We start from the raw sequence: 14,408 nt of genomic DNA, 5'->3' as shown, positions 1-14,408 counted from the left end.
AGTTGGTTATCTTTCTGTGAAGCGTCAATGCTTCTTCAAGTTGACTTTTTCTTCTGTGGGTCATTGCCTTCACCTTCAAATGCAAATATAGATCCAGCATAAAAGCATTATTTACTAGCTATGGTTAATAATGTGACTACTGATTTTTTTTTTTGACTGATGATACCCCTGAGCCAAACAGTTTGATCTCATTTGGGTATTTTTTATTGATCTGATTGGCTTAAATGCATCTCTTTTTTAGGCTGTTGCCAAATTGGATACACTCATCAATATGTGGATATGTGAGAAAAATCTGTTTGTAGCATGTAGTAGTGTTGCCTTTGCAGATCGGTTAAATGAGATAAAATTACCATTTTTGACTAGAAGTGAGAATCTTAAATACAAGTGATAATATATTTACAGTTGAACTATAAATGAGAATCTTAAATGCTTCTCAGTGTTTTCAGATGCAGAATTTAGGATTTAGTATTTTTGTGTGTAGTCTGAGGGGAGGGATCAGCCGCAAATTGACCCTGCAGCGCCCGGCTCCAGATCCAATCACAAGCTCCTGATGTATTACAGACGACAGGACGTAAGTGAATTATGTCAGGACGATGATCGATCTCACAGAACGGTGGGGCGGGGGGGGGGGGGGTGGTTTAGTTTGATTTCCGGGGCCTCGCCCTCACCCGTTCCCCCTCCCCCCCCACATCGACAGGTGGTGTCATTTCATCAGCCTGACATTAATTCTAATTGGGAGGGGGCTTGGCGGGCTCAGAGTGCCCCCCCCCCCCCCCCCCCCCCCCCGATTGATCCTCGTCGTAATTAAGTGACTTCAGTCCATCTGTCTCCTAAGATGGTGCCACTGCAGGGGACGTCCGTCTGCGCGTTGATCACGTAAACAGACTTATATCTGTGCTCGTTTTCCTCAGGCAGACCTAACAGACCTTCCCCTCCCATGCACATATAATACCCACATATGGGAGCCACATTGCTTCACAAGTGTTTCATTTAAAACCCATAACGTTGAGTTCGGTTTGGATTTATTTATATTAAAACGCGGGATATAAAAGGGCGCAGGGTGTGTGTGTGTGTGTGTGTGTGTGTGTTTTTCCCTTCTGCAGTTGACCTGCTGATGCTGGGTGAGCTCAGAGCAGAAAAATGAATAACATGCAGTCATGTGTTGCATCATAATCTCGTGCACCGAGAACTGTGGAAATAACAGAGCCGTCTGCTAATTTCGCTCTAAAGCATTTTTTTTTAAATTGATCTTTCTAACGTACGTTTTCCCCCTCTGATTTTGGAAGTACAGTCCAGATACACACGCTAGAAAGACAACCACCCCTTACTCCCTGAACTGGAATTAGGTTCTAATGAGTACAGTACCTGAAATGAAATCTGGAAAATGTGGCCGCAGGTCTGGACTGGTCCAGATTGGGCAGTGATTGGTCCAGCTGCAGGTCTGGACTGGTCCAGAGTGGACAGTGATTGGTCCAGCCGAAGGTCTGGACTGGTCCAGATTGGACAGTGATTGGTCCAGCCGCAGGTCTGGACTGGTCCAGATTGGACAGTGATTGGTCCAGCCGCAGGTCTGGACTGGTCCAGATTGGACAGTGATTGGTCCAGCCGCAGGTCTGGACTGGTCCAGATTGGGCAGTGATTGGTCCAGCCGCAGGTCTGGACTGGTCCAGATTGGACAGTGATTGGTCCAGCCGCAGGTCTGGATTGGTCCAATAATTGGACAGGGGCCTGGTTGTTAGCCTGTCAGGTTTGACATAAGGCTACTGAGCCAAACCTAAAAGCGAATTAGAAACTGCCAGCAGCTAGTAAAGTCAGCGGACTCTGCAATTTAGCCACCCCTCACACTAAAACATATATATCAATTTGATATAAGAATTTATTTTAATTTTCTTATAATTTATATAAGAAATGAAATGTAATCCTGGACTTTTCTGATTAATATTGATTTTTAAACTGAGAACGGTGGAGAAAAGATCCGGTTTTGCTGTTCAGAAAGCACCGAACCTAACGTTGGGACTTGTGAGAAGCAGGCTTAAGTGCGCTGAATCGGCTGTGCACGGCTTTAATCAGAAGAGCAGGAAAGGGGTGCGTGTCTGTGGTGTATTTGTGCTTGGGCTGCAGCATAGGATCCCAGTAATTACACGCTATTGGTCTGTCCTTTAGACTTAAATAAAACTGCGCCCCAATACGAGGATCCCCCCCACCCCCCCCCAGAACCGCGAGCATTCTGGCGGTCAGGGCAGGCTTCTCAAAACGTTTACCTGCCACGAAAACTACTAAAATTACAACACATCTGCAAATTTAGCATTATTCCGACTATCTTAGCACATTATTAGCAGTGTTATTTGGATCCCTGCTTTAATCGGTTACAGCATGAGTAGGACTGTGAATGTTAACTTCATTTTCTGTTTGTGGTCATTGTTGACAGTTGTGTTTGTGTATTGTATCGGTTTTGAACGGTTTGGCCTTATTAATTTTGCATTTGAAACCCAATTGCATTCCCTGACCATTTCTGTAGTTCTGTAGGTTCCACATCAGTTCAGTAGTGCTCTGAGTATGATCCAGCAGCTTGCTCTGTTCCCTGCACAACATTAACTTATTCCTCTTTCAGACAGTTTTCAAACCACGCAAGTTATTCGATTTCAAAGCTCAGTCTTCTGTGTAATGCATTTTCAGATGTTCAGGAAGTTCCATTTTTATTATCTGGTTCCGTCCCTTGATTATTTAAATGTTATTTAATATCTAATTGCATGCTTGGAAACAGAGGGGCTTTTGTTTTCTCTCTGCGTTTTAAATACATTAGCTGCTCGATTCCCATCTGACCCCAGAAGTTTGACAGTGAAAGCCTGTTTGCTGATGAAGATTCAGGGACAGCCTACAGGGCTAATAGTGCCATCGCTAACGCTAACGATTGTAAGCAGCCCCACTTTGTCTTGCTGTACCAGCAAATGGTCAGTCTGTGGGATAGAGGATCCCTGCTGCTGTCGGTCGAGCGAATCGGTGAGCAGCTCTGAAAACATTCAGGTGGAATTTAAACGTAGGGACGCCGATGCTTCTGCAGCAGACTGTGACACACAGTGAGATATGAGGCTCTTGCAGGGACAGTGGACTGGGGTACACACACAGTGAGATATGAGGCTCTCACTCTCTGGGCTGGTGTTTGTGTTTGCAGGAAGCATGTGAGAACCACATGCAGAACAGAGCAGAGCAGATGGGGGGGGAGGGGGGGCAGAGCGAAGGAGTGGAGGGGGGGGGGAGCGCGGGGATGTTTACGTGGCAAGTGGAAATGATTTCAGCGTGACGTAGGAGTGGCCCGCAGTGTTTCTGGGTGCTGGGGAAGACTGGGGGGGTGGGGGGGTGGTGTTGGCGGGGAGGGGCTTCAGAGCAGCACAGGGGACGGAGGGGAGTGTCTGAGGCAGTGGGGATGTAGTTTGCAGGGGGGGGGGGTGGGTGGTGTTTTTGGGGAGTGTGGGAGGGGGGGCGGGTACTTATGCAAAGAAAGGGAACTTTAACTCTAAAATAACCGAAGATTATTTGAATGTTTATCGGTCTTTTCACCCCCCCCCCCCCCCGTTGGTACACCCCCGTTTGAATGTGAGGGCGTCTGTGAAGCAGGCTTTTGCCCAACAGCAGAACATTGTTGTGAACAAGTGGCCACTGTGTCCTTTTGGGGGAAATGGAAAAGATCGGCTCTGTTTACTCGTTAAAAGAATAACGGGAGCGTGTTTGCCAGGTGCGCTCCTGAGGCACGTTCGAGTTCCCCACGTCTTCAGAGGAACTGCAACCAGTACGCACTTTCAACAAATCCCTGGTGCTTACAACACCGTCATCTCGCTAACTGTGATTAAACTGTGTTCTGTATTGTCTGATTTTATTGTCATTATCAATATTTCACCTGTATCTTTCAAGATTTGGACAGTTAATCTCCATCCATCCAGGAGTCACAGAATAAGGTTTTTTTTTTTTGTGCAGCCTAATACAGTTCGGTGAAGCACACAAACCTACATTGTGCATGTTTTTTAGTTGATATTATTCATTCCGTGTGTGTGTGTTAAAAAATGGCAGTTCTTGGCGGTCTGCCCTTTTATCTGGAAGAAGGGATCTGTACTGGAGTGAGAGAATGAGAGGTGGGTTAGCCTTACATGCTAACGCTGCAGCGCACTCTGGCTGAGGTTTAGCCAGTCGTTAGATCACAGCTGACCATCGGCATTTCCTGTGCTGGTGCCTTTGTGTTTTGGTCACGTGACCCCCGTATAGCTCAGTGTGCCTGGAGCAGAGCTGGTGGGGTGGAAATCTCTTTAACAGAAGATCTCCTTTGTGTGACTGCGCTTCTGCTCTTTTTAGTGCAGGAAAAAACTGCTTCTGGTGTTTTTTAAAAATAAAATGTTGCTGAAACAGTCTTGTTTGGGGAAAGGGTTGAGCAATCAGTTTAGGCATATCAACAACGGAGAGTTATAGGGTTTGATCTGCTGACAGTATAGTTTTGTAAAGATCAAGCTTTGTTCCAGTCTGACATCACAGCAGTGTTCTGTGTTTAACTCGTTAAGGGGGGAAAAAAAACATATTTTGAAAAACAGAAAGTCAGATAAAAGCCCACATGTGTTGAATAAGTTCTTGAGCTGGATTTAAAAAGTGCTGTTCTCTTATTGCTCATCACTTTGTCTATGTAAGATCCGAATCTCAGTGGCACAGTTCGTGCAGTCCAGATACCATGAAGCGAGGGTGATCTGCATTGGCTATCAGACCCTCTTCATATTTAGTCCCTTTGGGATGTATAAATGCGTAGCTGCCGCACGACATGCATGCGATTATGAAAGGGTGCAGACGCTCCCCGAAACGTCGCTTGGTTCTGAGTTAACCCTCGGTGTGCCGTACTCTATGTACAAAACCCAGGTCAGTTAACGGTCTGTGGTTTTCAGCGTGAGTGAATCTTAAATGTGAATGAATTCTAATGAGAGAACAAAACACTGCGTGTCTGAAGGGCTCACGCCCACTGACTCTGGTGTTTTTAATCTTCACATGTCTAAATTACAGAGCCACATTACACAATCAGATGAATGGAACCCAGTTCGCCACAACAGAACGAGCACGCAGTAAGCCTAGCCAGCATTACAATGCTAAATTAAACACACATCAATGTGAATGTGATTTAAATGAAAGGACACAAAAACAATTAGGGACAATATGGACATGTGAGACAGTATTTTTTTTAAAAAAGCTGTCGCTATTTGAAGTCTGCCTTGTGCAATGTTTGTTCCTGGCTTCATTGTGCTGTTTGCACACACAGTTCAGTGTGTGTGTTATTTACCACGTCTGTGCGTGCGTGTTTTTGAATAATAAATGTGGAAAAGCGGCCCTTGGTGTGGCTGACTGGGTCTGGTTGGAGGAGCGCGGACAAACAGATGTGGAGTTAACTCTGCCCCCCCCCCCCCCCCCGCTGCGCTGGGGCCAGTGGGCTGATATCTCTCTGTCACTGCTCTGGTCGTCCTGCAGGGGGCTCCACTGAGAACCTGGCTCATCTGCTGCAGGTAATGACATGACCTGTATCCCTGTTCACCTGTCAGGTGGAGCTTTTATAATGAACGTTTTTCGTTTGTTTTTTATTAACTGGCTCTTAGTCGAGTTTGGAGTGTCAGGTAGTATCTGTAGACCTGCCCCCCCCATCTGTAGTGTCCTGCTTGGTTTGCGGGGTTGTTGCACACAAGCCTCTCCCCTCTGTACTGCGTGGTGCACTAGATGCACAGTTATTAAGCAGGAGGTGGGGGTGGTGGGGAGGTGTTTGGGGGGGGACAGCCGCTCCTGTGTGATCACATGGGGGCAGCCGTGCCAATCAAGAAACCCCTCCCTCCCCACTGGTTGTTTCCCGCCCTGTAGGGCTGCTGGCCTTAGCTGGAGCTGTTGTGGCCCGGTATCGATGCCAAGGGGGGGCGGGGGTGGGTAGGGTGGAGTGGGGGGGGGGGGGGTGCCGCTAGATCAAGAGCCAGCCCTGAGGCAGTAAGGCCCGCCCCTCAGCGCTCGCCTACAGCAGTTTCGGCTCGAAACGACAACAGTCGTAAATTCCGCACTTCCTTGTTTACTTTCCAACAGAGAGGAGAGGGGACGATAATATTTTAAAACATTTTTTTTTTAAAACATAGCGTTTCGAAACTCCTCGCTGTCGTCCACCCACGGACTGAGGGTTTGAAGTGGAGGGCACCGGGGTGGGGGGGGGGGCACAGGAAGTGTGTGTTTATAGGTAGGCCACCGTTCAGAAAAACAAACAGGGAAGCTGGTTGGAGAGCCCCTGGAGTGGAGACCAAAAAGAGGGAGATCAGGAAAACCGTCGGCCAGGCTCGATGTAAACTTTCGCTATTGGCTCCCTCCCTTCACAACCAACCCCTGCCACCCTCCCCCCCCCTCCCCAGGACAGCACCGAACCCGTCCCGTGGTGCAGGTTGGGAAAGCCGTCCAAAATCAGGACAGAGCGAAAGCAAAACAGTGACGTGTGCGAGGTGCTGCAGTCATCGGGGGGAAAGCTGGAAGGAATTATCCATCCGTTTTGCACGCGGTTGGGGGTGGGGGTGGGGGGTTCGGGGGTTCGGGGGTTCGGGGGGGGGGGGGGTTAATACCCATCAGATGTGGAAAGCCGTGCAGGAGAAAGATGCCTTTGCGAATAATTGGGGAAGCTTGTTAATTGTCATTTTGCCCCCACTGACACGGGGGCGGGGGCGGGGGCGGGGGGGGCAGGGGGGGCGGGGGGGGGCGGTCTCAGGTTACAGGGGGAATCACAGTCTTCTGCGCACGTTATTTACCGCTTTGCTCAAAGACCGTGTCGTCCTGCACGAAGGAAACTGAAAGTCCTTGTTTACCAAAGAACGGCGGCAGGCGATCGTTGGGATTGGGTGGGGGCGAGGGGGGGCCAGGGGGGGCCAGGGGGGGCGAGGGGGGCCGAGGCTCAAAGTGTTCTGGAGAAGAATGTGTTTTTTTTTTTCAGTTTTTCAAGATTTTGTTGTTTTTTTTCTGTTCTTCGCGTGTGTCGTAATTCCTGCCCTGTTTTCTCTTGTCTAAACGGCGTCGTCTGGCTCCTGTCTCCGGTCGTTGACGGTTATTGGACCGCCCCCATCCCCCCAACCCCCCCCCCCCCCCCCCAACCCCCCCCCCAACCTCTCCGGCACAGATGACTTCGGCGTTCCTGAAAAGAGAGAGACGGGCTTAACAGGAAGTCAGCGTTTCCCCAGCGTCAGCGAAACGCACTGCCCGGCGCCCGCCCAGCCAGCGTGTTTTTCCCGCTGTTCTCCCGTCGCCGTGACGTCCCCTTCCCAACATTCCGCCCATGCCCTGAGGCACCATGTTTAACTTTCTGAAATGAGTGTTTTTTGTTGGGGGTTCGGGGTGTTTTTGGGGAACGCTTAGGGTGGCTGAAAGCCCCCCTGCAGACGATGGACACAGTCACAGGACGGGTCTGCTCAGGATTTGGAGCGCCTTGTGAACACATCCACTCTCGTTGTGTCATGGCTGTCCTCCCGTCTTTTCGTCTGATTTCCTGGTAGCGGTGTTGCGATATTCTCGCAGAAACATTCCATCTTGTTCCGGCAGCGTAGCCTTGCCATTTTCCCGATACGGCCAAGAGCCAAGCACAGAATCAGATGTTCATATTGAAGTCATCACAGGAGAAGCTGGAAACATTTTTCTGGACGATTTTTTGAGTTGTTTTTTAGGCACGCTGCAGCGAAACGAGCAACGCGGCCAGTCGCGCGGGCCAAGATAACACTCACGCACCAGCGCAGAGAGGCGGGATCCTGAGCGTTAGGAAAACCCCGCGACCGAGATCTTACGATTTACCGCACAGCGCCCCACTAACCGCACAAGGTGGCCCAGCTAGCTCTGCAGCCAGAACAGCTGTCCACGTGAAAACGCCAAAACACGCTGGAATCTTACACAGACGGTGTTGGACCCAGCTGGCTTTAATTTTTTAACTAATATTTTCATTTTTTGATGACCACGGGCCGTTGTGTTTCTCATGTAGGAGGTCCGTTCAGACCTGTTTACGGAGGGGGGGGGATTGACTGAAGCTCTGTTCAGATGAACGTGGGGGTCTCAAGAGCGGGGTCCAGTGACTGTTAGATTGTTATTCTTCTTTTTTGCTCCTCTCTTCCTCTCCGGCTGTGCGGTAGTGTGGATGTACGGTCTGTCGGGGAGCTCGGAGAGAGAGGGGCCAGGTACCCCCCTTGCCTGTGCCCAGTTGGTGATGTCACTACGCCGCATGTCTTTGCTCCCCCTCCTTCACTGTCAGAACGACGAGCTCTGGCCTTCGTTCACCGTCCCTTTTGCAGGTTTTTTTTTTTTTTTTTTTCAAAATTCTAAGTGAGTGTTCTAGAACTCCACTGCTTTCAATTACCAGCAACGATTGTGACATCAGCTTTAGAATTTTCAGTTATGTTCACTTAAGAACATTCTAATTGCATATTTGTGATCTTGCACCTTAAAGGGTCTAGAAGTCCCAAATGTTTTTGCTGAATGTGCACTTTTAAAACTCAAGAATGGATTTTTAATGTATTTACTTTAAAAACCTATTAGGCACTAACCGATCCTTTTAGGCACTGTGCGTTCTCTTGTACGTCTTGGCTATTGCCGGTATGCATGCCAAGTTGCTGCTGGCCCAGAGCATAGTTTGGAGTAAGTATTAGTCATGCCCCAATTTGATTTTAAAAACGTGCACAGATTTTGAAGATTGGCGACTGGGGTCTATCGGTTTATGCCGTTCATTAAGAGAGAGGGTAATTATGCTGTTAAGAAAAGGCGCGTGCAAGTAAACATTTCAACGAGGTGCGTGTGTCACTCTTCTGGAATTAACACATGCTCTGACATCTATGGCCCCCTGCCACCTGGAGTGTGTTCAGAACGTTCCCTAGTATGTTTCTAGTGAAAGTGACTCGGCTGAGGACATGCTATGTGCCCTGGACCCATCTATAGCAACGTGTCAGTGGTAGTTATGGCGTGATTTACGGCTGGCAACCTCGACTGCGTTTATTTATTTTCTCTCTGTGCGCTCGCATCTGCCTGCGTACGGGTGATTGACAGTTTCTGTAACCCACAATCCGTTTGTATTAATTGTGCGACTGAGTTCTTGCTGCATGTGCGCCATCTTTCGTAGTCACCATAAAAGATGGAAAATTACGAATCGATGACCAAAGTTTAGTGAAGGAATTGCCACAATAAGCTGTGCCATGTGCATGAAAAATCTTCACAGTCAGCCAAGGAGCCTTCATTAAGAAATGAAACGTTTGACATGTTAACCAGCATACAGAAAATTGACGTGCATTCCTGCAGAAATAGATCTGTATGGCGGTATATCCTTGCATGTTTATGCATGTGTGCATGTATGTATGTTTATGCCGTGTGTGTACATGTATACATATGTGTACATGCATGTATTTGCATGCAGTCGTGTGTATATATATATATTTGTGTACAGTATATTTGTTAAGTCTGTAATTGGGCCTGTCTATTGAGGGCTCACACAGTGTGAATGGATGGACAGTCAGAAGCTTGCAGGCATGGTGTTGGGCTCAGGACAGGCAGTTTCTCTCTCTCCCTGTAGCTCATGTCAGGACCTGACAGAAAGCAGAGGCCTCCAGCAGACACACACACGGCGAAGAGCTCGTCTGCAATCCCCGGCAGAGCCCGCCGTTAACCCGCTTTTATGGGCCGCAAAAACACTCCGTCGTCCTCCCCGGGCCTTGTGTGCGTGCGCACCGCCGTGTCTTATCTTATTCACTTACCGTCTGGAAGTCGCATGTACCCCGTGATGCGAAAGGCACTCGTCTCCACTGCGTAGAGATAGGGGTTCAGTGACTGTTCGTTTGGAGTGTATGAAGATTAGAGGCCTTAATCCTCTCTTTCCTTCGCCTGGAGCCGGTTAGCAGACTTAGCTCGTTAAATGGACGGCTAATGCACCTTCTGTTTATTCTTTCGGGATATAATGCATGTTAGGAGTCTTTACTGCGCATTTGTTGCCTTTTGCTTTGCATAAAGGCGGCACCCATTTGAGTACTAATGTAATCCCATTTCCAAGCTGTGCGTTAAAGGTTTTTTGGTCTTGTATTCAAGACCAAATTTTGTGTTTAATGTATATGGTTGTGTTTTTTTTTTTTTTGGGTCTTCAGTCACGGAAAAAAAAACACATATCTTTCCTGGAAGCGCGTTTGAGTTATTGTGGTGTAGCTCGCTCGCAGCCGATTCGACTTCGCCCAAGCGTCTCACGTCTGCGATAAGGGCCAGGCGAGCGGAGGTTCTGACAGCTGGCTGATAACACCGAAGTGAATCATCTGATGCGTGTGAGTTTAGTGTAAATAGCTCCGTTGCCATGGTTCCTCACGTGTTTCAAAGCACTAGCAGTTCGGCTAGTCTGCAGAGACAGCTGTTCCCCCCCTCGTCCTAATACACATACATTACAGAACAGAGGTTGGGAGATTTGGGAAGGGGTGGAGGCCCCCCATTGCGGACCCCACCCCTTGTATATCCTGTAAATTTACATCCAGGTAAGTGTTTATTTTCTTACGGCTTGATTAGAGGGCCCAGTTAGCCTGGCGGCTATCTCAACGCTGCCGTCGTAGCGCCCAGGATGGCAGTGGGCCGATATACCATCGGCAGCATTATCACCTCTCATATTGCAGTTGGGGATAGGATTCTCGTAAACTTGGACGCATTTGCAAGCGCAGGAACAAGAGCAAATGCTTTTACATATACGCATACATACTCATGTATATCTTTGCGACGCGTTAGCGATGCCACGTTTGATTTCGGTCGTTTGTTCCGGCCGCTGTTACGACCCGTGTACCCCGTGTTCACGCTCGTCTGACACGGCTTTCCCTACCGCGTCTCGCAGATCGTGTGTCCATGATTTTGCGTTCCCATTTGTAGTCCACCGGGGAGTTGACTCTGCCCAAAGAAAACACGGCATGTTTCCAGGGTTTATGCGGCTCCTGTCCAGCGTTTCTTTCGAGTTGTTTGTGGAAATGCCCACAAACAACAGAACCGCCAGGAAAGTGCACTTTATTTACATTTTTTGCTTTTTTTGCATTGTGGCCTATTCTACTCCTGACCCAATCCCATTGTTTTAAAATGCGGTGAAGTATTTAGTTATTTATACTCTAACAAGGCTGTAACCCCCCCCCCCCCCCATCCTTCTGAAACCATTGAAAAGGAGCAATGGCATCATATCGAAAATGAAATGGAACTTCAGAAATATTCACGATTGGAGAGAGAAAGACACTTTGTCACATGTTGTTCTCATAAAACCCTTATTTATCCTGTAGTTAATTTACAGAAGGGAATAATATGGAATACATGACTGAGTTCCTTGCAGAATCATTTGAGAAGGCTCAGTACTGCAGAATCAGTACCATCAGTACCATCTTGATTGCTCCTTATGAATGGTGTAGCAGTAATGCACATTTGTCATTTTAATGGAAAGTCAAGAGCCTGAAACCTGCCTGTTCTGGGAAAAGAAAGTCTCTCTGAGTCGGTGTCATTTGCTTGGGCTGTAAACTTTTAACTTGTGAGTGCTCTCAAACAGGAAGTCTCGCCATGAACACGAGGATTATCTAAATTATCAGAGGCCACGTCTTAAACAAAAACCAATGTGGTGCTTTATCATCATAAATCCTTCGGTTATGCTAATTATACAGGGCATATTTTCAGAAACGTAAATGTGTGATGGCTTATGTAATGCAGCATGACAGCATTAGAATATGGAGCGCAGATTTGCCTATAATTATTTAGGAAATTTCTATAAAGCTTGCTTGCAGTGGCAGATTACCACCGAATGTACATTAGCAACCGTGCCAGTAGCCAGTAAAATTATACAACCACAGCAAAAGTATGCAGCGCTTATCCACTGAAACCACCCACTTTTTCACAAAGAAAAGTTTGTGTATCCTAAACGGTCTGAGATAATGCCCTTGTGTGCTCATTTCTTTCCAGCAAGGAATATTTTGTAAAAAGCTTCTTTTAAAAAAGTGTCTCTTTGAAACTTTGAGCCCACTCGTATTACCGCACAAAACTAAAGAAGTCATTACCGAGATCTGAAAGGGGAGGGGAGGGGGGGGGGGAATCTCTCCTCCAACTAAACTCAGAGTGAAAGGCTTTCTTCTTCTTCTTGTGTTTCGTATAAACGGAGAGGCCCGGCCCACTCATATGTTTCTATTTAAGGACTGGAGTGTAGACTCGTTTGATTGGCGTGCTCAGCCCCCCCCCCTCCCCCCTCCCCCCTCCCCGCTCCAGCCTGGAAGAGGAGAGAGGGAGTCGTTTTGCAGGCTGTTTATTTTCCAGGGGAAACTTTCCTAGTCCTCCAGTCCCGCGTCCCGTCCTCGACCGTCTGCAGCGCCTTCTCCCTCTCTGCTGCCCGCCGGACTATGGGGGAGGCCCAACCACCAAAACGGAATTTATTTACCCCCCCAAAAAAAACTTCCCCCGGACAATAAAATTTTTAAAAATAATAATAATTTTTTTTTTTCTGCAATGGCGTTTTTTTTAAATATTAATTTTTCCTTCAGATGCCAGCCTGCCCCGCTCTGCGGGCTGGAGGAAGACTGAGCTATATGGCCAGACCCTGGGGAACATGCATTGAGCCGAGCTTGCGTTCTGATTGGCTGGGGACCCCCGAGGACTTGGCCTATGGCGTACCGGGTGGCCGGCGGGCGTTCGCGCGGCGGCGGCGCCATGGCGGGGAGCTGGCTGACGGCGTGCTTTTTCCCGTCCCCAGGCGTGGACGGCGCCGACCCCATGGTGCTGGAGCAGTACGTGGTGGTGGCCAGCTACGAGAAGCAGGAGAGCTCCGAGATCAGCCTGCAGGCCGGGGAGCTGGTGGACGTCATCGAGAAGACAGAGAGCGGTGAGTGGGTCGCCGGCGGCTGCGGTGGCGGCGTCCGCGGCGTGGCGTAGCGCGTCCCGCGTTCCCCGTCTCCCCTTTGTCCTCAAGAATCCCCCTCCTGCACCCCCTCCACCCCCCTCCCCTCCTCTCGTTGCCCTCAATCTCCACACTGTGTCTTAGCTCCATCTGGAGGTTGACTTTGGCCTGCCGTCCGAGCTGCTCCCCCCCCCCCCCCCCCCCCCCCCCCACCCCCCCTGTTGGTTTAGGCGTTGGGCCAGAATGTTGCCTTTTGCTGCAAGAATGTCTCGTAAGGCACAGATATTAATTATGCAGATTGCTTTAATGGAAAGGGCTGTGCATGCTGAGTGCTCATATCTGCAACAACAAAAAACTTGAGAGAGAAAGAGGAGAGAGAAGGCAATCTCTCTCCTTTCCTTTCTTGGGGACGAGTCCAGAAATGCAGAGAATATTGCGGTTACACAATGTCCCCACTTTTAATGATGTTTTTGTGAAATTCGTCGTGAACGTTGTCCGATTGCAGCGTGTAAAGAGGGCAGTGATTTAGGGCATCGTCTGTGGTTGAGTAATTCAGTACAGATGCACATAGGGAGGAAGACAGAATAGAACACTCCTATAAACTACAGACGTCGTGCGGACAGTTTCAGTGTTTCCTTAATTTGATTTTTTTCCCCCCTCTGTTGCTTCCTTGGCTGCGTTGACCTACATTTTAAATGCTACACTTCGTTTTACTTTCACCCTGGCTATTCACTGTCAAAAATAAATCGGAAAAGTTTCACGGTGTTATCGGTCTAACAAAAGGCTTCTTGTGAAAGAAAAGAAGAAACTTCTCCTGGGACACATGCACGCCTTGCTTTCGTCTGAGATTGCTTAATGCTTAGCTTGTTTGATGACTTAGCTGCTGTTTCTACCATAAGTTCTGACAGCTGTGTACCCCAAATGCTCAAACTACCCTTCTGTTTTATTCTCTTACTGGATGTTTTTGTATATCAGTGCGACTGCTTTTCCAGTACCTCTGCCTTCTTTCTGAATGGAGTTGTTTATTTTAGCTGAGGAATATGGGCAAAGAGATCACTTTTGTATCATGACTCCTACATTTGCATAATGCGATTGGAAAAAAAGTTTGATCAGAGTGCATGTTTCATGATGTAGTTGTTATGCATCTCCCCCTTCCCTGTAGAATGTGACTCTCGAGTGGAAGGGAAAAATGCTTGTTCCGAGTATCAGAGGCTATTGTTTGTTTTTCGGTATGCGAACAGCAGATTGTGCCTGCCGTGTGTTGGATACTGAACAGTTCTGGGGGTCCTGTTTATGTTCATTTCATTTTTAAAAATTCTGTCGTTTTGTCACGTTGTTTTTTCCGTGGCAGACATTTCTTGGCAGTTTTAGCTGTTCCAGGGGAAGTGATGTTTTTCTGCCCGGCCCGTCCCTTTAAATCCCCCTCAGACAGATAGTCTTCCTCAGTGAAAGGGGGAGGAGGCTTGGGTTTCACGCACGGTTCAAGTGAAACTCCACACTTTAGGGGCCTTAGGAAAGA

At 48.3% G+C, this 14,408-nt stretch overlaps 1 protein-coding gene across 5 annotated transcripts in view; it reads left to right on the top strand.

The window, feature by feature from the left end:
• The window catches only part of sh3pxd2aa (SH3 and PX domains 2Aa), an 81,914-nt gene that overhangs the window by 42,010 nt on the left and 25,496 nt on the right, over window positions 1-14,408 (top strand). For all 5 annotated transcript variants that reach the window (XM_035403831.1, XM_035403829.1, XM_035403832.1 and 2 more), the window contains one exon: window positions 12,746-12,874. In XM_035403831.1, coding sequence (XP_035259722.1) covers window positions 12,746-12,874 — 129 coding nt within the window. The remainder of the gene's footprint in view (window positions 1-12,745; window positions 12,875-14,408) is intronic.

This window comes from Anguilla anguilla, chromosome 2 (assembly GCF_013347855.1).
Source record: "Anguilla anguilla isolate fAngAng1 chromosome 2, fAngAng1.pri, whole genome shotgun sequence".
Lineage (NCBI taxonomy): Eukaryota > Metazoa > Chordata > Actinopteri > Anguilliformes > Anguillidae > Anguilla > Anguilla anguilla.
Note: the sequence above shows the minus strand (reverse complement) of the source record. Positions and strands in the feature narration are given on the sequence as shown.